Below are 24,898 nucleotides of genomic sequence, written 5' to 3' on the forward strand. Positions count from 1 at the left end.
GGTTGAAGCCATCCTAATAAAGGAGATGGGTCCCTCATAAGGCAGGGACAGTATAAAGGGGGTCTGTAGGGCGGGCATTCTTCCTATATCCCATATTCCATTTAAAAACTTAGAACATCATAACCCAACCTACCGTTAACCCACTTATACCTTCCACTGCACACCACCACATTATCAACTTTTTCTAGCCACGTGTAAGATTTTTGATTTGGTTACCAATACTTGTGATACCCTTTTAATAGTATAATCAATAAAGTAGTGTATTTTATTATTTTTCCCAAGGGCAGTCTATTGTTTTGGTGAAGTGTTTTTATGAACCTGTCAAGAGAAAGAATAATGTTACTTCTAATGGAGAATCTCTTCTGCGTACAGGACCTTTGGAGCATGGTATGCTGGCACACAGAGTGCCTGAAGCTCCCTCTATAGTACAGTATCTCAGGAGATCATGTGCCACTGCTCAGCCTCCCGCACTTCCCTCTACTGTGGAAATAAGGCCTTAGACTCATTCACTCATTAAAGGGGTACTACCGTGCTGACAACTTATCCCCTATCTAAAAGGATAGAGAAGTTGCCTGATCGCGCGGGGTCCTGCCGCTGGGGACCCCAGCGATCTTGCACGCAGCACCCCCCTCATCAGGCCCTGGAGCGAACATCCGCTCCTGGTCTGATGACAGGTCGGTGATCGTGACATCACAGCTCAGCCCCCATGTGACATCACGCTCCGCCCCTCAATGCAAGTCTATGGCAGGGGGCGAGATAGCTGTCTCACCCCCTGCCATAGACTTACATTGAGGGGCGGAGCGTGACGTCACATGGGGGCGGAGCCGTGATGTCACAATACTCCGGCAGTCATCAGGCCCGGAGCGATGTTCGCTCCGGGGCCTGATGAGAGCAGGGTGCTGCGTGCGAGATCGTGGGGGTCGCCAGCGGCGGGACCCCGTGTGATCAGGCAACTTATCCCCTATCCTTTAGATAGGGGATAAGTTGTCAGCACGTTAGTACCCCTTTAAAATCAGTTCAGTTTTGACCAATGTACTGACCATTTAAGGCTTATTAACAGTCCTGACATAGCCGGTAAGATTTCATATGTATGATGTCATAATTTCAAAAAAAAAAAATGAAAAAAAAAGAAAGCTATTGCCTTATTGCTCCGCAAAATTAAAGAAGCAATCTGATTGGTTGCTATGGGCAACTTATCCTTTGCACAGGTTTTGACAGATCTCCCCCAATATGTCTTTACCAGAGTAAAAGGGCATTCAAGATTTTACATTTTTATGCAAGTATAAGCGCTTGATGCAGAGTCATATAGCTGTGTACTGTACGTTTTGTACTGTCTCCTTTCATGTTTTGTATTAGCCCATGGAAGGTCTGTAGTCAGTAGCTTTTCAGGTGTTGTCTTGGACCTTTCCTTGCTGTCAAGTGACAGTGGGGGACTCATTTAGAACTGTCGCATATACGCCACACACTAACAGCAGGCTAGCTTGGCAGAGGATACAAAAAACAGCCAAGTTCCTTGTGATCGTGTGAGTTACGCTGCATTGGTTGCACATGATCAAGGAAAAGCCTAACAATACTAATCTATAAGGCCACAGGGCAGGCCCACAACATGAAAATGGGACGATGTGGCACAGAAAGCTAACAAAAGTACATCACACAATTATACAACTTGGCAAAGGTATATACCTACATAAAAGTGAAAACCCAAAATACCCCTTTAGTGAAACTATTGTAAAAAAAAATATATTCTAAAATAAATATTGATTCTAACCCAGAAAACAGCATCAGAAGCGCTGTAAACTTGGACTGTGGTAATAGAATGTTTTGTTGCTTTATGGTCTGAACTTAACATTTTCCAGCATTTAATAATACAAGTTACAATTTGATTCATTATATATAAATGGTTATTTGTTCATGTCATTGTATTGCTTTATAGATGGGTTATAAACAAACTCTCGTTAATGCCACAAAGTAAACACAAGACACACTGCACTGTGATTTGTTATTTTCTATATTACAAAAAACATACAAAAAAAATAATACATGTGAAAGAAAAACTTTACATAGCAGTTAATATTCCAGATGGGAACAGTATCCAGTTACATGGTATTCTCATTTCATCCCCAGGTAACAAAAACACATTTTTACATTACCTTAAACAAAATACTTTATTATATACTGAAAGAAATGGAAAAAAAAATGTGGTAGACAGTATGTGAGCATTTTCTGCTGCTCTGGAATGATAAAAGGTCTATCTGTTTCTTTCTAAATATTGCACAGTTTGAAAAAGGTACCAAAACTTATTTAAAAAAAAAAGAAAAAAAACTAAGTCACAATCTTGGGAAACATCTCACATTTAAGCAAAATCTACCAAGAAACGTAAAGCATGTTGTTTCTACAGTAGCTCTATCTTTAGGAAGATTGGAATGAAATACAGTATAGTTATGATGTAGGTGTAATTGTATAATATATACAATCACACAAACACTTGATATCTGCTCTCCTTCACCCCTGAGATTTATATTAAATTACTGAAAAGTTTGAGAAAAAAAATATATATATACGATGGCGACATTCTGAATTCATTATCCATGAATGGCAATGGAGAATCTCTCTAAAGTCAAAGGCTGTAGTCACAGTTCATAACGGGCCAAGAAAAAAAAAAAAGTAACAAAGTCATTGAAAGGGGGTAAGACCTCTTCGAGTCAAGAAAGCTTCACTTTCATAATCCCGTGTGCAAATAACACGAATATAAAAAAAAAAAAAAAAAAATCATTTAATGCATCTGTCTTTGATATCGACTTGGGCAGCTCGAAGGAAATGTTCAGAACACTAGAGAAGTGAAGAAGATTTAGGACATGAGTTTTGACTGCAACTCCATCTCTGCTGCTTGTTTGAGGGCAACATCAACCAACAACTGGAAACCACTGAAATCCTGATTATGATCTGGTGGGGTAGGTGGAGGAGTGTTGAAAAGTCCACTTTGTGAATTTGTGTTTTGTCCTAGTTTTATAGTGTCTTCGTGGCAGACAAGTGAGGTTTCTGTTAGTTTGTTTGCCTCAGATTGCGGTTTTTCAGGGATTTGTCCAGCATTCAATACATGGGTGAAGTTGAAGGGAGCATCATTTAGCGATGTTACAGTGGTATGACAGATGACTGAGGGACGAGCCAGGAGAGATTGCTGAGAAGACAGTTGTGAGGCCAGTAACTTCCCTGAGCTCTGGTTAGGTCCCGTGGAGCTGAAATGAAAGGAGTTCTCGTCTATAGTGGGAATGTAGGGCTTCGCCCCAGTTGGTGAGTCCATCTGCATCACATCAGTAATTTTGGCTCCCTTCCGTGAAATTGTGAACTGGTTAGGGTCCTTTCCATCTTTTCTTAGCATATCAGGCAAAAGCCTACGCCTTGCATTGATGAACCAGTTGCAAACCTACAAAGAAAAAAAAAAGAAACCATGACTTTCAAATTAAGCTTCACAATAAATGAATTAACATGACATTTTGTAAGCAAGGACGAATGGGAATTCTTTGGCATTCAGCTGTTGCTGAACAACTCATGGCAGGCTAAGCATCCTAGGAGATGAAGTTTAGCAACAACTGTAGTGGGAAGGCTGCCCAGCCCTGCTGTAATTCTAGGATAGGAAATGCCATATGAATTCTCATCGACTTAGGGAGGTTCGGTATCTGGATTTTTTGACACATCCCATACACGTCTTAAAATTGTTACACCCAAACATAACTTTGTTACAAAGGGAATTTAGCAAGAGCAAAAAATAAAAACAAAAAAGCTTATTAAGCAACTTATCAACCAAAAATGCTTATTTTATCATTCAATTATCAAACACAATACTATAAGTACATCATCATAACCATCCACAAGACTAAATATGCCTATAGGGCCAGAATCCAAAGTATTGGTCAATATGGCTGATGCCATTGCAGCGGGTGAATTTTAATATCAAATAAAAGTAGAAGTGCTGCTTTTGTGGCATTTTCCTGAACAATTTTGCACTAAAATTGGGACAAGGGAAGATTTATCAAGCATGTTAAACAAGTTTTCTTGGTGCATTGATAGGTTTTACGACTTTGTGCTGAAGTGATTTTGACAAACTGGCTTATTTGAACCATTTTGACTTTGCAACGATTGTTAAATTTAATGTGTGTGACTTTTCCAAAAAGTGTTGCAGAATCAATACCAGCCATCTGTTCACTTATGAAACTTATTTACTACAAACAAAAATGTCACACTGCATGCGACTTTTGATAAATGAAGAACGTGTACACATAACTTGAGACTGCTGTGTTAGTTTTAAAAACATGTGTAGCTAAACACACACTGATAAATCCCCCCAAAAAAACTTTTTGAAAAGAGGCTTTTATGCTGCATTTTTATATTTGTAGTGTGTGTTTTGTTATGTGTTTAAAATTATGCCATTAGAACCCCACACCGACGCAGGTAAAAGCAACATTACATAATCATTTCTGGGAGCTTTGTCACTACTGGATTTCATTGTTGATTGTTGGAAATGCTATACATCAGTTTCAAAAAGTTTCTACAAAATAAGGCACTAGTTGTCCCTCTGTAGGCATGTTATGTTTATGAGAGGACTGAAAGTTTTTTTATTATTTTTTTTGAACATGTTGTTCATGTGTTTCCCATACCTTAGGCTAATGGTGGGAAGTTTCCCTTTGAAACAAGATGCTGTTTGTCTTCTAGCAGAGACTGAGGTGACTCATTACACTGCTGAACTTATTGTGCTACCAGACATATCTTTAGTTACCTTACGCCAACCTGGACGTTAACCCTTGCACTGCAGTCAAAGCTACCTGTTTGGCGATGGGAAGCATAAAAAAAAGCCCAATAACGCTGTGTCAGTGTGGGAGCCAAAAGGGGTGGGAGATTAGCCCAGAACAGATCCTTATGGTAGTCAAATTCAACATAAAGCCTAAATCATTCTCTTTGTGACCTATTGCTGGCTGTGTGCAAAACACACACAGCCACAGTAGTATAACGTTACACAAGCATAGGAGCAACTCTCCCCTGAATGGCGCCATGCCCTTGTATATATTCACAATGAATCAAATTCCCAGAATACACAACGTCAGCATTTAAAAGCATCCAGGTGAAACCAGACAGAGTGATCTATCTCCAAGAAAACTATTCAGAAAAGGTAAACTAGGCTACAATTCACATTGGATCGACCCCCCTCCCCCTCCCCCCATATAATGAACAGGACAGCCTCTTTCTCACAACTACACGTTTACTAGTCAGATTCCTTTTAGAAGTCGTCAAACTAGAGGATGTGATGTTTCCTGGGTAAACTACAGGAAAAGAACTGCTCTATCTGGTGCACACCATTCTGACAGTTCTGTACTTAATTGTCCCGCATGGACTTTCACCACACACACTATAAACTATGCAGAGATTTGTCTATTTGCCACTTTTGTATTGGACATACAAGGACATTCTGAAGCCTTTAAACGCACAGTAAAAAAAAAAAAAAAAAAAAAAAAACTTTCACAATGGTTTACGTGGGCAACTCAATTTATAGTAAACTGTATACACAGTAAAGAATCGTGTTTTCTTCCACATTAAACGTGGAAGTTTTAAAAATATATAGACAAAATGTAAATTTATGTCATAAAGCTAAACATTACAGCAACAACAATTCAGCTTGGCCTAGGATGAATAAAAGCAGTAACACAAAAGTATAATGTCCCTTAATATACCTGTAGTGTGGAGAGATGTGTCTGCCGAGACAGGAGGGCTTTCTCTTGTTCTGAGGGGTAGGCGTTATAGCGATGCTCATATAGCCAGTCTCGCAGAATCTGGACTGACTCTTTAGGTAGGTTCCCACGTCTCCTCCTCTTCCCTGAGCCAGCAGTGGAGGAGAGATCCAGTGGAATATCCATACCGTCATCATCTTCAGTCTCACTGCCTGACAGCGGAACTAAACCTAGAAAAAGGACATGTCAACATTAACTTGCTGTTGAATGGCATGTGATAACTTCCAGCACATCTTCAGTCTAGCATGACAAAAAGAAGTAAAATTCCCAGGCCGTGTCTATTGCCTCCTGTCTGTAAAGTATCTTCCTGAAATTACATTTTTTTTTTTTTTTTTTTTTTATCTTTCAATCAGTCAATGGGGGAGGGGGCATTTTCTTTTCTTTTGTGGAGGTGTTTGTTAAAAAGGAAAAAATAAACAGTTGCACGTTTTTCAGCAATTGCTGCTAGTTACTTGTCGTTTTGGAAAATATCAAGAGCGTTGCATAAAATTTTAAATTTTTTTTTTTTTTTTTCTACAATAGTTTTTTGGTGAAAGCACACAAATTCAACCCATTGTGTTTATGGTTTGTGATTCAAGCAGCATAGACTTGTCACAAATCTGTCTCATTCTGAACCACAGAAAGTCTAAATATTTCTCGACTCCGAGCATCTCTTTAGCTGCTATGACATTGCTTTGTTTACCTTTATCCCTCTATACAATGTGAGCCGTGCAGTGTTAAGGGCACAGACATCAATCAATCACAGTGGATTGTTCGAAACGTATTGTGTGGCAGAATGAATGTGACAGACGCTGTCTTCATCACAGCCCTCCATCACCGATCTGAACACAATGTGGAATCTGAATGAGCTGGGACACTTAAAATGGATATTTCCAGAATAAGGCTATATACACAGTAAAATTCTTCCCATATAGCTACAGCATACACCACAAGCCATACAACCCCTAATCACTAAGTAAAACATGTTTGTAAATACAGCATGACACTGTTGTGATACATTAATACAAAACTGTCTTGTGTATTTGGTAGCAGCAGACAGAGCACCACGGTGTAACAAATAGGTGCTAGCTTCCGTGCCTTTAATGAAATCACTGCAATACTGTTAATATGTTATTAGCACAGTACTTTCCCTTTCTGAGCAACCCTTATGTCATTTCTTACTGACACAGGCCTGACAGATGACTCAAGAATGTTGCAAAACAGAAACCTGAGGGCTGCTTACTTCATGTTTAATCCCAGCGCAGCAACAAGAGTTTAGTCATTTACACAAAGAACATTGAGCTAATCTGGCACAGTGCTGGCGACGATATATCGTGAAGCGGACTGGGTACACAGACACTGTCCCAGGACACATCATACCAATAAATATATGATTTCCTAGTCAAAACTTGTACAATCCTGTAACAAAAATCTGAACAACCTGTAACAAAGCTTGTCACACATGATCCAGATTAAAACAGAATACATGTTGGCCTATCAAAAAGTGGCCTTCATGAAGTAAAGAGCTGCCTCAGAAAGCCTGCCAAAGATTAAAAACAGTGCCTGGGTATGTAAACAGATATAAAAGCAGCAAGTGCTCTACGGCGTCTATCCCAACAGGAAGCTGCTCAGACTGAAAACACAAGCAGTCACAGCTCTTATCAGTTGTGTAGGTAAATAGTGTAGTTAAAACTACTCCACTTCAGGAACCTGTCATTTTAGATTGTTACTTGTTCTGGTTTAAACCACCCATAAAACGTCTGAAGAGTTCAAGGAGACAAAGCCTGAGCTGGATGTGTTACTTCTAGTTCACATCTGGTGGTCCTTCAAATACTGTGGGTTCTGTAGCTTTGTTATACAATTGTGTAAACAGAAACTGGAGCACAAAGACTGAACTCATGTACAGTGGTTGTTTTTGTACATAACGTGTCCCGAACGACGGGACAATATCTGGTCACCTACATTTTCCTTTACAGAAAAGAATGAACTTTAATCCAACAATAAGTTGGTCACATTGGCAATAGGCCATCATACTGTGGCTCACTATACCACCTTTGCCTTTTAGTAAAATTGCCCCGGCACTGTCACAATTCTCAACACATACTTCCATCCATATCAACTTATTTGCTATCCCTATGAGCTTTCATAGCAACTGGTTTTAGTGCTGGCATTCAAAGTCCACCGCTGGGTTAAGAGAAGGGAGTAGGGTTATTAGGCCGTTATATTAGCTGGCTCTGCATGCACATGAGGAATCCATGGGGTGTAATCTGGCCATACAACTTCAAAGAGTTTTCTTCAAGCCTCTCTCCAGACACAGCTGCTTCAACAAGCTCCAGGCTAGAGATAGTAGACTATTTTGTATTGTTTTATAAAGGCATGATTGAAAAAGCTGACACAAACTATTGACATACAAACTAGTGACACTGACAGATGTCAGCACATTATGGTTCTGAGGGTGGAAGTGGTTAGACAACAGAGCATGTGGCCATTGTGGGAACGATATGTAAGACATAGGTTAACGTGTCTGAGGAAGCGCAGTAAACATTTGGTATACACCAACACAAGATCCAGCTAACCTTCTATGAACGATGTGCAACACATAAATTACTATATGGAAGATATTTTACAAAGTGAATATTACTGGATTCATATCTGTGACAATTCATCTTTATTGATTTAAAAAGCTTTGTTAAAAAAAAAAAAAAAGTAAACATCATGACTAGAGATGAGTGAATTTACAGTAAATTTTATTCGTCACGAACTTCTCGGCTCGGCAGTTGATGACTTTTCCTGCATAAATAAGTTCAGCTTTCAGGTGCTGGAAAAGGTGGATACAGTCCTAGGAGACTCTTTCCTAGGAATATATCCACCTTTTCCAGTGCACCGGGGCACATGAAAGCTGAACTAATTTATGCAGGAAAAGTCATCAACTGCCGAGCCGAGAAGTTCGTGACGAATCAAATTTACTGTAAATTCGCTCATCTCTAATCATGACTGTGGGTACATGAGACACCCAGGAAGACACTGTGGATTTTAGGACTTATCAAGCGATCTGTATAGATTATTGGAGGAAAAATGTCAGCTTTACTCTTGGCCATGGATGACTTCACAAACAGGAATCTAAGGGACTTTCCAAAAAGACATTTCTCAAGTTCCCCTTCAGTGATCTTTTAACAAGGACTTTATTATTAAAAATAAATAAAACCACTTGCAAGGTGCACCGAACATTCAACACTAGAAAAAAAAAAATCTCAGTACTTGGGTTATTTAGCAGGATAGCATGGAAGGTGTCTACCATATTGTAGGAGAGTTCCTCCAAGAGAGGGAGCACTACTATCCTTTCTTTTCCTGCAACAATCTGAACAAAAGCTCCAAACAAGACCAAATAGCAGGGGGATGGGGAGCAAGCCTTTTGTTTCAACTGCTTGAAAAAGTTTCAAGCATCTGCAAGCACTTTCTCACATCCTGATCTGTCAGCAGCACTGCCCCCTCCCTGTCACCCTGCTCCTCTCCTTCCAATGTGCCCTGCTGTCTTCTATGTGAACAATGCTGAGCACACACAATCCAGCTCACATGGCACATACAGTCAGCTCTTTTAATGTGCAACTCACTTTAAATTTCCTCAACTGTGCATTTCCTAAGAGTGGATAACAATCGACCACAAGGAAGGAGAAAGTGTGTAATGGTCACCACAGTCAACAACTCTTGTGACCTTTAAATGGTCTCCTGCTGAAGAGGAAAATCTCACCAACTCATGACATTTGTCCTGGTTAGAGGGTCTCCTGCCCCCAATAGCTCCCAGCAGTGGACTGTCCCATCCTCAATGTCAGTGGTGACTGGAGCACATGGTGCCCAGAGGAACAAAGGAATTCAAACTTGTGAAGCTGGGAGGGATGTTCAGAGCCCAGCTCTTACAGACACTCACTCCATCTGGCTTCTAACTCTTTCCAAACTTTTCGTAAAGTGGTTAACAAGACAGAAAAAGCTCACAATGAGCAAAATAGTTGTCCTAAAAGTTATGTAGCCCTTCCCTCAGGAATGCAAGTCTACTCTCCAAACAAAGACTTTCCCAGGAAGCTCAGTCTGGTGAAGCTTGGAGGGGACTATATAGTGGCTAAAAGTGGGTGTAAAGTGAGACAGAAGGCAGCTGGAGCCATAATGCCAGCTCTGGAGGTGCCTGTCTATCCAGGGGACATGTGCTTGGAGTGACCTCCCTCGTGTAGAAAGTTTCTTTGTTCCACAAGTGAGGCTGCTGAGCCATGCTCCACTTATCCTTTGTGTGCAGCCCTGGGCTGACTCCTCCATCACAAACTTCTCAATCACAACAACCTGAGAGCCAACATTTCCCAACAATGACCCTAAAGTCCAGGGACAGAACAGGAGCCAGTGCCCCCAACTTACTCCAAGTCCTCAGACACAACTCAGCAGCCCTTACTGATCCTTCCAGGGACTTTTACCAGGACGATCAGCACAACTTGGTGAATGCCACCAAACAAAGGGCACCTGGGGTTACTCCGTACAGTGGAGCCCGGTGAACGCTCAGGTTGACAGCAGCAGCATGGAGGGGAAACAAACGTCCAGACAGCGATGGTGTCTGCACAGCGCCCGACATAACCTGCTCCCCAGCACCCACCTTTCTTCGCCTTCATGGTGTAGCCACAGCCGGTTAGATCCCCCGGGGTCCCGATGACAATGCGGAGAGGGGCGGCGGGTCCCGGGATGTCCCGTGCACGGTGATGCGGCAGGTAGATTGAGTGTCCCGCTGCTCCCCAGCCCGCACTCACACTAGTAATGAGGGAGCTGTGCACTCATCACACCCTCCCAGTGACTGTCAGACACAAGGGGAGGAGAGAGGCGAGCTGGCTTCCCCCCTTTTCTCCCGCAGACACTCGGCTCACAGGCTGCGCCAGGGGGAGCTGCTCACTCTCATTCAGCCGCGGCCGCTTCCTGTTCTGCTCCCAGACAGACGTTTGATCATTAAACTGCAGAGGCGGCTCCTGATCCCATTCTTCTCCCTGTGACAGCTGCCCCTCTCTTGTGTCTCCTGTTGCTGCGGGACGATCAGGCCTCCTCCTCCCTCGCTGCACCTCCTCCCGCAACTTCTGCTGCAACTTCCCGGCTTAACCCCTTCCAGCCCGCCGATCACCTGCAATGTGTAGAATGCTGCGGCGCGTCCTGATCCACCAACGGCCGCGCATTCCACTCTTCACAAAACACAATAGCGATAACCGTTAGTAACCCTTCCGCTGCCACACTACATGCGCCGCACTGACACGTGTCTATACATCACAACCGGATTGAACTGAACTTTACACGTCAATAAGCTCTGCACATGTGGAGTTTCCTGCATTGTTTCCTTCATTGTTTCCATCCTCAACACCCAAAAAAAAAAAACACACAACCCCGCCTCCCCCCAAGGCTAAAAATAACAGCAGTGGCCCCGGGGTGAGGTCACTACTCATCTCCTTCCCGTCAGCGGCACTGTCACTACAGCGATGACGTCACCGAGGCAAAGACACCGCAGCTACAATGTCACATTGACTGGAGCCGCGTCACGTGGTACCAGCAGCCGCTGTCAGCGCTCTTCCCGCTCAAACTAACAAGGGGTTAGTGTGTGCTGCTGCCAGTCACCTGTGAGCAGCACCTCAGCATTTGGAGGTCCACAATATGAAGACCACTGGGCAGTGTTGCCCAACCAGGGTGCCTCCAGCTGTTGCAAAACTACAACTCCCAGCATGCCCGGACAGCCAAAGGCTGTCCGGGCATGCTGGGAGTAGTAGTTTTGCAACAGCTGGAGGCACTCTGGTTGGGAAACACTACCCTAGAGCAATGGTCTTCAAATTTTGGACCTCCAGATGTAGCAAAGCTACAACTCCCAGCATTCCTGGGCAGCAGCTGGAGGTCCACAATTTGGAGGCCACTGCCCTTGAGTCGACATCCAATGCCATTTATTCTTTGGGTGCATTCACACTGAGCAAATCAAGAGGAATTGATGCTGAAAAATTTACGTACGGCAAAAAAGGATTTTCTTTTCACACGAAGTTCGTGCGGAAATGGGGGAGAAAGAAGTGAAGAGTTTTTCAGCCATTTCCGCGTGAATTCCGCGCACAAGCGATGTCGGGTGGAATTTTTTTTTTACCATTGACTTCTATTGATTTCTGGTAGTGGATTCCGCTTGAAGAATGAACATGCCCTTTCTTCAAGAGGAACGGAATTGAGCATCAGTATTCCGATAGAATTTCTGCAGTGTGAAAAGGACAGCGGGAAAAACATTAACCCCTTAAGGACAGCCATTTCACGTTTTTGCATTTTCGTTTTTTCCTCCTTGCCTTTAAAAAATCATAACCCTTTAAATTTTGCATCTAAAAATCTGTATTATTGCTTATTTTTTGCGCCACCAATTCTACTTTACAGTGACATTAGTCATTTTACCGAAAAATCCACGGCGAAACGGAAAAAAAATTCATTGTGCGACAAACTTGAAGAAAAAATGCCATTTTGTAAATTTTGGGGCTAACGTTTCTACGTAGTACATTTTTTGGTAAAAATTACACCTTCTCTTTATTCTGTAGGTCCATACAGTTAAAATGATACCCTACTTATATAGGTTTGATTTTGTATAACTTCAGAAAAAAATCATAAATACATGCAGGAAAATGTATACGTTTAAAATTGTCATTTTCTGAGCCCTATAACTTTAAAAATGTTCTGTATTCAGGGCGCTATTTTTTGCGCTGTGATCTGAAGTTTTTAGCGGTACCATTTTTGTTCTGATCAGACTTTTTGATCACTTTTTATTAACTTTTTTGTGGTATAAAAAGTGATCAAATATGTGCTATTTTGGAATTTGGAATTTTTTTGCGCGTACGCCATTGAACGTGTGGTTTTAAAAGCTGTATATTTTTTATAATTCGGACATTTACGCACGCGGTGATACCACATATGTTTATTTTTATTTACACTGTTTTATTTTGTTACTAGGAAATGCAGGGTGATTTAAACTTTCAGATTTAAAATTCAGAAGGGAATACCTGAAAGAGTTAACTTTTTTTTTTTTTTACACTTTTTTTTTGCAATCTCATATAGGGACCTATGAGCTTGCAATGGCCGATTGCATACACAGATTGTTGCCTTGCCGTTGCATGGCTGTGTAATCGGCGGTTGACTGCTCCAGCCTGTAACTCAGGCATGGGGCAATCAATCAGAGCCGGGACGCCGACGGAAGAAGGTAGAGACCTTTTTCTCTCCGGGTAGCTGATCGGGGCATCGCGATTTATCGCCATGACCCCGATCAGCCGGGAAGCATTTACTTTCACTTTCGATGTGGTGCTCAGCTTTGAGCGCCGCACCGGAAGGGTTAATAGCGCGTGGCCAAATGATCGCGGCCACACGCTATTAGCCGCAGGTCCCGGCTGTGAATAGGCGCCGGGACCATCCCGCTATGACGCGGGGTCCCGCTGGGACCCCGGGTTATAGACAGGGACCGGACTTAGGACATACTCATACGTCCTAAGTCCTTAACCTCTTCAGGACATAGGGCGTCTGGATACGCCCTGCATCCCGAGTCCTTAAGGACCGAGGGCGTATCCATACGCCCGTGGGAATTCCGGCCCCCACCGCTAGCCGGTTGGGGACCGGAGCCGGATGCCTGCTGAAATCGTTCAGCAGGCATCCCGGCATATCGCCCAGGGGGGTCATTATGCCCCCCCATGTCGGCGATCGCCGCAGATCGCTGGACAATTCAGTCCAGCGATCTGCGGCGATTCCGGGTCAATCGGGTCTCTAGTGACCCGGTGACCCGGAATTACTGGCTGTTCGGGGCCGTCTCTGACGGCCCCGAACAGCCAGAGCCTGCAGGGGTGAGGTGGCACTGGTGCCACCTCACGATCGCCCTGATTCGTCGGCCGGATTACCGGCCGACCAATCAGGGCGCCTGCTGCGGGTGTCACTCCCGCACCCGCTCCGCCCCTCTTCTGGAGGACGTGAGCGGGTGCGGGACGTGCACCCCGGGTGCTGGGGACCCCGATCCCCGGCGCCCCTGTTGGGAACTGGGCCCCAGGAGCAGCTGCGGCGGCGACGACGAGGGACTGACCTGTGCGGCTGGATCGTTGGAGGTGAGTGACAGCCTCCTGCTGTTGCTTAGCAACAGCTCCCAGCATGCAAAAAGGGCATGCTGGGAGCTGTAGTTATGCAACAGCAGGAGGCAGACCACCACAACTCCCAGCATTCCCTTATGGGCATGCTGGGACTTATGGTTTTGCAACAGCTGGAGGCACATTCTTTCTATGGAAAAGTGTACCTTCAGCTGTTGTGTAACTACAACTCCCAGCTTGCACAAACAGCTAAAGTGCATGCTGGGAGTTGTAGTGGTGCATCTGCTGGTTGCATAACTACAACTCCCAGCATGCCCGTTGGCTGTCGGTGACTGCTGAGAGTTGTAGTTTTGCAACAGCTGAAGGCACACTGGTTGTAAAACTCAGTTTTTTTTACCTAACTCAGTGTTTCACGACCGGTGTGCCTACAGCTGTTGCAAACTACAACTCTCAGCAGTCACCGTACACCATGCACCGTACATGCTGGGAGTTGTAGTTTTGCAACAGCTGGAGGCACACTGGTTGTGAAACACTGAGTTAGGTCACAAACTCAGTGATACATAACCAGTGTGCCTACAGTTGTTGCAAAACTACAACTCTCAGCAGTCACCGACAGCCAACGGGCATGCTGGGAGTTGTAGTTATGCAACAGCTGGATGTTCCCCCCCCCCCCCCCCCCCCCCAATGTGAACGTACAGGGTACACTCACATGGGCGGAGGATTACAGTAAGTATCTGGCTGCAAATTTGAGCTGCCGCAAACTTTCTGCTGCAGCTCAAATTGTCAGCGAGAAACTACTGTGAACCCCCGCCCGTGCGACTGTACCCTAAAAACACTACACTACCACAAAAAATAAAATAAAAAGTAAAAAACACTACATATACACATACCCCTACACAGCCCCCCTCCCCTCCCCAATAAAAATGAAAAACGTCTGGTACGTCACTGTTTCCAGAACGGAGCCTCCAGCTGTTGCAAAACAACTCCCAGCATTGTCGGACAGCCGTTGACTGTCCAGGCATGCTGGGAGTTTTGCAACAGCTGGAGGCACCCTGTTTGGGAATCACTGGCGTAGAATACCCCTATGTCCACCCCTATGCAAGTCCCTAATCTAGGTCTCAAATGCGCATGGCGCTCTCACTTTGGAGCCCTGTCGTATTTCAAGGCAACAGTTTAGGGCCACATATGGGGTATCGCCGTACTCGGTAGAAATTGGGCTTCAAATTTTGGGGGGTATTTTCTGCTTTTACCCTTTTTAAAAATGTAAAATTTTTGGGAAACCAAGCATTTTAGGTAAAAAAAAAAATTTTTTTTACATATGCAAAAGTCGTGAAACACCTGTGGGGTATAAAGGTTCACTTAACCCCTTGTTACGTTCCCCGAGGGGTCTAGTTTCCAAAATGGTATGCCATGTGTTTTTTTTTTGCTGTTCTGGCACCATAGGGGCTTCCTAAATGCGGCATGCCCCCAGAGAAAAATTTGCGTTCAAAAAGCCAAATGTGACTCCTTCTCTTCCGAGACCTGTAGTGCGCCAGCAGAGCACTTTTCACCCCCATATGGGGTGTTTTCTGAATCGGGAGAAATTGGGCTTCAAATTTTTAGGGGTATTTTCTGCTATTACCCTTTTTAAAAATAAAAATTTTTTTGGGAAAACAAGCATTTTAGGTAAAATTTGTTTTCGTTTTTTTACATTTGCAAAAGTCGTGAAGCACCTGTGGGGTATTAAGGTTCACTTTATCCCATGTTACATTCCCCGAGGGGTCTAGTTTCCAAAATGGTATGCCATGTGTTTTTTTTTTTTTGCTGTTCTGGCACCATAAGGGCTTCCTAAAGGTAACATGCCCCCCAAAAACCATTTCAGAAAAACGTACTCTCCAAAATCCCCTTGTCGCTCCTTCCCTTCTGAGCCCTCTACTGCGCCCGCCGAACACTTTACATAGACATATGAGGTATGTGCTTACTCGAGAGAAATTGGGCTACAAATACAAGTAAAAATTTTGTCCTTTTACCCCTTGTAAAAATTCAAAAATTGGGTCTACAAGAACATGTGAGTATAAAAATGAAGATTGTGAATTTTCTCCTTCACTTTGCTGCTATTCCTGTGAAACACCTAAAGGGTTAAAACGCTGACTGAATGTCATTTTGAATACTTTGTGGGGTGCAGTTTTTATAATGGGGTCATTTATGGGGTATTTCTAATATGAAGACCCTTCAAATCCACTTCAAACCTGAACTGGTCCCTGAAAAATACTGAGTTTGAAAATTTTGTGAAAAATCTGAAAATTGCTGCTGACCGTTGAAGCCCTATGGTGTCTTCCAAAAGTAAAAACACGTCAATTTTATGATGCAAACATAAAGTAGACATATTGTATATGTGAACCAAAAAAAAATGTATTCGTAATATCCATTTTCCTTACAAGTAGAGAGCTTCAAAGTTAGAAAAATGCAAAATTTTCAAATTTTTCATCAAATTTACGGATTTTTCACCAAGAAAGGATGCAAGTATCGACAAAAATTTACCACTATGTTAAAGTAGAATATGTCACGAAAAAACAGTCTCGGAATCAGAATGATAACTAAAAGCATTCCAGAGTTATTAATGTTTAAAGTGACAGTGGTCAGATGTGCAAAAAACGCTCCGGTCCTTAAGGCCAAAATGGGCTCCGTCCTGAAGGGGTTAAGGGGTTAAAGTCAATGGGCAGAGGAGATGTGCATTAATTTGGAGAGGAGAATTCAAGAGGAATTACTTGAGTAGTTTAGTCCATTTTGCGTCTTGTACTGTTTTGTTCGTTTTTTTTACCCGTACCCAAAACTGTGGTCTACCACGTTTTTTGGTCCAGGTGAAAAACCGTATTGTAACTGTATACGTTTTTTTTTTTACATGGAAGTCAACGAGAACAGTACAGAACCGTATGTGCGTAGAGTTCCATCAGGTTTTCACCATACGGTTTTTGACTTTACACTGTTTTTTTCTTGGAATTTCAATCAAACAAGTGAAACTTTATTCAAAATGGAGTGAAAAGTTAAAAACGTATATGTTTTTTCTTAAAAAATTGATGCAACAGTACATTATTTTTCAAACCGTATACGGTTGCATTCACACACACCAGATCAAATGTTTTTGTGATGGGCATGTCAATAAAGGGAAGATTATATGATTCGGGACAGGGGGATTTAAAAAGGATGGCGTAACATCAGTAGTCAATGGCTGGTGACTGAAAATCAAAGCAAAACTGGATCAGTTATCCATAGCAACCAGTGACAGCCCAGGAAACCACAGTATAGCGTATCTTATTAAGACCTCTGCATTGTAGGCCATACGGGTTAAAGCTCATTCAGTAGCTGAAACCATACGACAAGCCGAAACACAGATTTTTTGAGACGATTTGCCGGGCCAATTGGACAAGGAAGAATTTGCTGACAGGCTGGTGTTATGCGATGAGGCGACCTTTCAGTAAAAAGGTCAATCATCATTAGAATTAGGGGCTATGGTAACCATGTGCCATACTGAGCACGAGAGATTTAAAAGTTAAAAAGTACCTGTCACCAAATAAACTGTTCTCAACTACCTCACGCCATGTTCTTCTACTCCTAACAACCCTCCTGCTCTTAAAAAAAAAAAATTCAGAGCTTTAAAAAGCTGTGTATCATATACCTTTCTTCTTGCTCACATAGTGCAATTTGCCAGCAGGAGAAAGTGGGCGTTTCCCAGCAGGCATGACATCACTGAAGCCTGCTGGGAGACAACTTCTGCTCTCACAAGGTTGCATTGCTGTGATGAATAGAAGACTTCAAGCTCTGTGCATCTTTCAGTCTGTGTTGCTATCAGTGAGGCTCTCCTGCAGCTTTCAGTCTGTGCAGCTTTCTGTGAGAATCTGGAGCTTTCACTTTCTGTGCAGCTGATAATCAAGCTCTGTGCAGAGAAACACTTCCTGTGTTCGGACTCCTGCCAGGCCGGGAGGAGACCAAACTCACTATTTATTGTGGCAGGGAACAGAACAGAGCCACCTAGTGGCCATTTTTTATTACATTTCAAACATATTTATGTTGATAATTTTTAAAGCAAGTGAATGAGAAAGTGTCTGCTAATTACACCAGGAACACTATATTAAACATTTTATTTGGTGACAGGTACTCTTTAAGCTTGGTTCACACTACATTCCTGCCCCGTTAGACGTATCGGTTTGGAACACATGCGCTATTTCAACAGTGCAACAGCCCCCTTTTTTTAGTCAGTTTAAAAAAGTGGATCCATTCGGCCATAAAAGGGAATGGGGTCCACGTGACTCCATTTGGCCATAAAAGTGAATGGGGTCCACTGCTTCCGTTAACAGTCAGCATCCTGTATGGACGGAATGCCGACAGATACGATAAATGGGGCAGGAACATAGTGTGAACCTGGCCTAAACATGTTCTGTGAAGTGAGTAGGTGCAAGGTCTACAATCCCTTGCCACCCCTAGCTGGACATATTAAAAGAAGGGCTTATACCACTTGAGACTATGGGGGAGATTTATCAAAACTTGTGCAGAGGAAAAGTGGAGCAGTTGCCCATAGCAACCAGATTTCTTCTTTTATTTTTCAGAGGCCTTTCTAAGTTGCTATGGGCAACTGCTTCACTTTTCCTCTGCACAGGTTTTGATAAATCTCCTCCTGTTTGGCAGATCCTCCTCTGTCTGTAGAATGGTGCTTCTCCACCTTTCCATTTGGATGTATCACTGATACTTGAATAAAACTCAACTGAAACATTGGTTTGGCCGTGTGGGAAACAATTTACAAATGTTGCCCTGGTCTTTGCATTCCCCAGATTTAGCACCTTGGCTACATCACGGATTCTGTATTACCGGAGACAAGGCTGAGACAGTAGCGTCCATATCCAAGATTATGCAGGCACATGTGTGGACAGAACTGGACTACCATCAGGGGCATAACTATAGGGGGTGCAGCAAGTGCAGGTGCACCTGAGCCCAGGAGCCTAAGGGGCCCATTAGGTCTCTCTTTCTTATATAAGGAGACCAGTACTATAGGTAAAGCATTATAGTTTGGGCCTGTTATATATTTTACATTGGGGCCCGCATCCGCCAGGTTAGACCTCTGACTACCGCCTAGACATTTGCCGTATCACCAATGGAATCAATTTGAACATTTTGTAGTGTATAGATAAAACTTGGATAGATTATGGCCGGCATTTATCATTGTAGGTGTAAGTGAAGCATTTATTTTTATTTTTTTTTTTTTTTACACCTTTTTTTTTTTTTGTGCTGGTAATGTGTAGGAGCACCACATTTATTACCGAATTTTTCGTCCTATAGGACGCACCGGCGTATAAGACGCACCCAATTTTTAGGGGAAAAATCTTAAAAAATAAAGATTTTGAACCCAATAGTGGTCTTCAACCTGCGGTCCTCCAGATGTTGCAAAACTTCAACTCCCAGCATGCCCGGACAGCCGTTGGCTGTCCGGGCATGCTGGGAGTTGTAGTTTTACAACATCTGGAGGTCCGCAGATTGAAGACCACTGCAGGAGGAGGTAATACTCACGTGTCCCCGCCGCTCCGGACCCGTCACCGCTGCCCTGGATGTCGCTCCATCGCTGTCACCGTGTCCCCGTCGTTCCGGAACGTCTCTGCTGCCGGCCGGGTATCCTCGCTCTCCGTCGCCGCCATCACGTCGTTACGCACGCCGACGTACGTACGCGACGACGTGATGACGAGGAAGGAGAGCGCCGGCCATACAGGGGATCCCGGCACGGAGCAGACACCAAGGAGGCAGGTAAGGTCCCTCCCGGTGTCCTGTAAGCACTAACCCGGCTATTCAGTCGGGCTGTTCGGGACCGCCGCGGTGAAATCGCGGCGGTCCCGAACAGCCCGACTGAACAGCCGGGTTAGTGTCACTTTCCCTTCAGACGCGGTGGTCAGCTTTGATCGCTGCGTCTGAAGGGTTAATACAGGGCATCACCGCGATCGGTGATGTCCTGTATTAGCCGCGGGTCCCGGCCGTTGATGGCCGCAGGGACCGCCGCGATAGGTGTGTATTCGCCGTATAAGACGCACCGACTTTTTCCCCCCAGTTTTGGGGAAGAAAAAGTGCGTCTTATACGGCGAAAAATACGGTAAGTGGTAACAGAGTATTTGATACATTTTGTACAGATACACATTTTCAGTTCATAAAACCCTTCCATATCATGTGTATTGCCAAAATCAGCAGAAGTGTGTAAACCAAAAGGCCCAAATAAACTTCTTAGCATAGCTATAAAAAAACTAAAACATGACTGGTGTAATATTGTCACATCTGTACACTGCACCTGGATATTACTTTATTATTATACTAGCACCCATAGATACAGCAGTCCTGTCCCCCCAAAAATGTACATATAACAGCATATCTCTGCATAATACAGTCCTGTGTTTACTAATAGCACTAGACAAGGGCCAAATAATCTCTCCACACCATGACCCCATATACTGGATCTACTGCAAAGACCAAAAATAACTCCATACAGTTCCCATATAGTGAAAGAAACCATATAGTGGTAATAGTTTGCCCCTATTCCTACCTATTAATGTCCCAATTGTATCCCCTACTAAAAATGACCCAACCGTGCTCCCACACATTGATAATGCCCTCACTGTGTCAATATTTACTAAAAAATGCCCCACTTTGTGCTTTTGTCACTAATGCCTCAACTATGTCCCCGTACAGGAGTGTAGGAACCCCAAAACTCATTGGCTCCTCTTCCTCTATATGAACCATATACTTATTATGACAGTCATACAGTGTACCCTATTAATATAACCCTGTCACACACTGTGCCCTCTAAATATTACTCAGCAACACTAATATATATATATATAATTCCCCTCTTAGTATGAATGCCACCAATATTGTTCTTTTGATTATATTCAATATTGTCCACTGTAATAATGCTCTTAGTACAGTGGTCCCTCAACATACGATGGTAATTTGTTCCAAACGAGCTATCGTTTGTCGAATCCATCGTATGTTGAGGGATTCGTGCAATGTAAAGTATAGGAAGCTGTACTCACCTGTCCCCGCCGCTCGAGATGGTGACCCCGGGCCTCCGCTGGGCTCGCCGCTGTCTTCTTCGGTCCTCCGCTGTCTTCTCCGGTCCTCTGCTTTCTTCCGCAAGGTCTTACTGGGCCTGCGTAGCGACGTCATTACGCCGCTGCGTACGCCATTCCTATTGGATGACGTGCGCAGCAGCGTATTGACGTCATCGGAGAGGGCCGAGAAGACACCGGAAGACCAGCGCTGGACCCGGAGGGCACCCCGGAGCATCGTGGAGGGGTAAGTAATACTTACCGCACCACACGAGGAACATTAAACTGCTATCCGGCAGCAGCTTAAGCATTTGGCGCTGCTGGATAGCACTTACTGCGATGGCCCCGACATAAAAAAGCATCGTACGTCGATGCTGACATCGACATGCGATGGCCTCTGAGAGGCCATCGTATGTCGATTTCATCATATGTCGGGGCCATCGTAGGTCGGGGGGTCACTGTATTAATGTTCCCCCCATATTGTCCACTGTAATTTTGCCCCCCCCCCCCATATTTCCCTGTATTTATTATTTAGTAGTTATTATGGGCCCTATATTCAAAATAATACGGTACTTACCCAGCCTTGGTTCCCATGATGAACAGATCTTCTCTGTCTTCAGGCCTGCAGCTGCATGAGAGGATCCCCAGGCATGTGTGATGACGTCATATCATTGTGTCAGCTCCTGCGGGGATCCCATTCTGTGATTCATATGCTGCAGGCTTGAAATGCAGGCAACTATTGGGGAGGATTGCCCCCTCCCCGCATGATTTCCTAGGGGTATGCGCACCCCCCAGATTTATCAATCTCCCTCAAACCAAAATGGTTGGGTTTTGCCCGTAGCAACAGCTCAGCTTTTATTTTACCCGAGCTTGTTAATATAGGATAACTGAGCTGTGATGGGTTGTTATGGGGAAATCAGACATGGTTTCAGGTAGAATGATAAATATGGGCAGTGGTGTCTCTTATAGTTATATATAGTAATAATGCCCCCACAGTGCCCCATACAGTTATAATGGCCCCACTCAGTCCTACTGTGGCAAAATAAATTCTTAATACTCACCTAGCCTAATTCCCACAATGAAGGGAGCCTCTTTCTTCTCTAGGCTGCAGCCAATGAGCTACAAGGATAGTTTTCATGGGCAGGCACAACAACATCAGTGTTAGGAGGCCTGCAGCCTATGTTGGTGAATGGCAACGAGGTTGCATTTGAATGCAAGCCATTATAGCTTGTTAAGGAAACTTACATAGCTGGCAAGTGTCCTGTCCTACATCCCTAAGCAATTTAAACGGTGTCACAGTGGGGCTGCCATTGAATCGCATGAGCTCTCTATTGTAAGGCTATGTACACACAGTGGAATATCCGCACAGAACATTTCTGTGTAGACATTCCACAGATAGCAGAGTCCCGGAAATGACATAGAGGGCAATGCATTTCCAAGCAGAATCTGCAAAAATATTGAGATTCAACAGGTTCAAGGTTTTTGCGGGCGCCGGAATCAGTATTTCTGCGGAAGAATTTGTTGCCATGGAAATTCTGCGGTGTGAACAGAGCAGCAGAATCCTATTGAAATGGGAATGTCTGTGCCGAATATTCATGTGAAGTTCGGCACAGACATTCCGCCATCTGAAGAAAACCTAAGGCCATGTTCACAGTTTTTAGCACTGGGAAGAAAATACCATGTCACTTTTTGCATGTATCCGTGGGAAATCGCTGCAGGTTTCTTCCATTGTAAATAAATTATTAAAATCCCCATAAAAATGCATAGATTTCAGCTAAGGATTTAGAGGCTGAGATTTTAGCATCTTAAAATGTACCTGTCATTTTATAAACTTTTGACATGCCTTAGGGACTTGTGAAAAGTTTTTATTAGTCGGGGGTCTGGGGGGTTTTGTTTTTACACAGAGCACTTTGTGGTAAAACTGACATGTTATCTTTATTATGTGGGTCAATACAATAAAAAGGATTCCCATATTTACATAGTATTTCTTTTATTGTACTACTTATATATATATATATATATATATATATATATATATATATATATATATATATATATATATATAAAAATGAAAACAAAGTAAGGCTGGGTTAACACTACATTTTTAGCAATACGGTTTTAGGTCCGGTCAGAAAACCGTATACGGGTCAAAAATGAGCCGACCGGAGTATCCCAGTTGGATACAACTGGGATACGGGAGCACCCGGTTTTCGCTCCCCCCAGCCGTATACGGTCCCATATTGCCTAATATGGGAACCCAGCCTAAGTATGCTTTAAAGCGTACCCGTCAGCACCTTAATTTATTTTTTATTACACTTTTAATTTAGCTCACTAGTCTGAATTCCTCTCAAAGGGAGGGGTGTGGCCTCACTGTGCAGGTCTCCGCCCCCTCCCTCAGTATGCTGTCTGCTCACATCTCCCCTAGCATTAGCAAAACTACAACTCCCAGCTTGTCCTCACTGACAGTAGTGGGATACAAGCTGGGAGTGTGTACAAGGAAGTGTGTCCATGATGTAGGTGATGATGCATGGACACAGCAGGACTTGTATGTGTCCAAGCAGGTGGGGGGGGGGGCAGTTGTTTGACTGGCTTTTTCAGTATGAAATACTGAAAATTTTCTAATGAAAGCAATTGCAAAACCTATTGGTTTTGCAGGCTTTCAGGGACGGACTGACAACACTTGGGGCCCCTGGACCAAAAAAAAAGGCAAGGGCCCCTGCTAGGCTCTGCAGCGCTTCAATCTTCTGCCACGCCCCTATTCCACCCAAATCCCACACACAATAAACCAAAATTTATATATGTAGTAAACACTTTAACACAGGTAAATTTCCATGACCAATAATACTGGAATACAAGGAGTAAATATATACCACCACACAATAACTGGATAATACCACCATACTGTACTGAATAAAACCACTATACACAGACCAGTATACTATATAAGTGATTATATATACAGGACCATATAGTGGTAGAGACCAGCTGTACAGAGATCTGTATACAATATGTGATTTTATACAAGACCATATGGCGGTAGATAACAGCTGTACACAGGATGTGTATACCATATAAGTGATTACAGTTACATTTTGGGACTCACAATTACGTCTTGTCTGATCAGCGGCGTGCTCTTTCCTTTTCTTCTCCGTCTGGATAAGACAGCCATGTGGATCTCTTAACATCTACAGGACAAACATGTCAGACTCTGCATTTTTCCAGTGCCCCCCCCCCCCCACCTCCTCTACACAATCTTCCCACATGTATAGGCCCACAAACTGTAATAATGCCCTCCTTGGTGTCCTGCACAGTAAAAGGGCAGGTAGGTAGGTAGCCAGGTAAATAGGAAACTAGGTAGGTAGATCAGGAAGCCAGATATGTAGGTAGGGGGCTAGCTAGGTAGTTAGGCAGCCATGTATGAAGGCCAGGTATGTACATGTTTAGGTAGCTGGGTATGTAGGTAGTTAGATAGCCTGGTATGTAGGTAAGTAGTTAGGCATCCAGGTATAAAGTTAGGTAGCCCCCCCTTCCTTGTAGGTATATGCAGAGTTACACCCCCCCTCTTTCCCATAGGTATATGCAGAGTTACACCCCCCTCTTTCCCATAGGTAGATGCAGAGTTACACACACACCCTCTTTACCATAGGTATATGCAGAGTTACACACACACCCTCTTTCCCATAGATATATGCAGAGTAAAATTAAATAAATAAAAAAATGCTCACCTGATGTCCCACCCAGCGATCTCCTCAGCAGCAGGGGCCCGGGTCTTCTCTCCACCACAGTACAGGTGCCGATGAGTGACGTCATCGGCGCCTGTACTGCGCGGTGGCGGAGGTCACGTCTCCTCTGTGTAAGCTGCAGATGCGGCTCAGACAGAGGGGACGCCTTCTCCTGTATGTGCGTGTATCGCACATACCGTAGAAGGCAGCGCTGTCTGCTGGGGATCTGGGACGAGTGTCCCGGATCCTCAGTAGCTGCGGCGGGC

General features: G+C 43.8%; 1 protein-coding gene across 3 annotated transcripts; it reads right to left on the bottom strand.

Moving 5' to 3' along the window:
• Nucleotides 1-1,996: 1,996 nt before the first annotated feature.
• On the bottom strand, nucleotides 1,997-11,151 carry TGIF1 (TGFB induced factor homeobox 1). Of its 3 annotated transcripts, none has more exons than XM_056521644.1 (3): nucleotides 10,906-11,151; nucleotides 5,724-5,950; nucleotides 1,997-3,424 (listed from the first exon to the last, which is right to left on the bottom strand). In XM_056521644.1, the coding sequence occupies exons 1-3, from the start codon at nucleotides 10,955-10,957 to the stop codon at nucleotides 2,849-2,851; spliced, it is 855 nt and encodes a 284-aa protein (XP_056377619.1). In that variant the 5' UTR covers nucleotides 10,958-11,151; the 3' UTR covers nucleotides 1,997-2,848. The 3 variants fall into 3 exon arrangements, with proteins under 3 accessions (XP_056377619.1, XP_056377621.1, XP_056377620.1); XM_056521646.1 differs by lacking the exon at nucleotides 10,906-11,151 and adding an exon at nucleotides 10,684-10,896; XM_056521645.1 differs by lacking the exon at nucleotides 10,906-11,151 and adding an exon at nucleotides 10,393-10,896.
• Nucleotides 11,152-24,898: the final 13,747 nt, after the last annotated feature.

Source organism: Hyla sarda, chromosome 5 (assembly GCF_029499605.1).
Source record: "Hyla sarda isolate aHylSar1 chromosome 5, aHylSar1.hap1, whole genome shotgun sequence".
Lineage (NCBI taxonomy): Eukaryota > Metazoa > Chordata > Amphibia > Anura > Hylidae > Hyla > Hyla sarda.

Coding starts and splice junctions, on each gene's coding strand:
- TGIF1 (XM_056521644.1), bottom strand. CDS start 10,957: ATGCGCGGCCGTTGGTGGATCAGGACGCGCCGCAGCATTCTACACATT. Junction 5,951..10,905: donor CAGCATTCTACACATTGCAG/GTGATCGGCGGG, acceptor TCCTTTTTCTAG/GTTTAGTTCCGCTGTCAGGC. Junction 3,425..5,723: donor CACATCTCTCCACACTACAG/GTATATTAAGGG, acceptor TTTTCTTTGTAG/GTTTGCAACTGGTTCATCAA.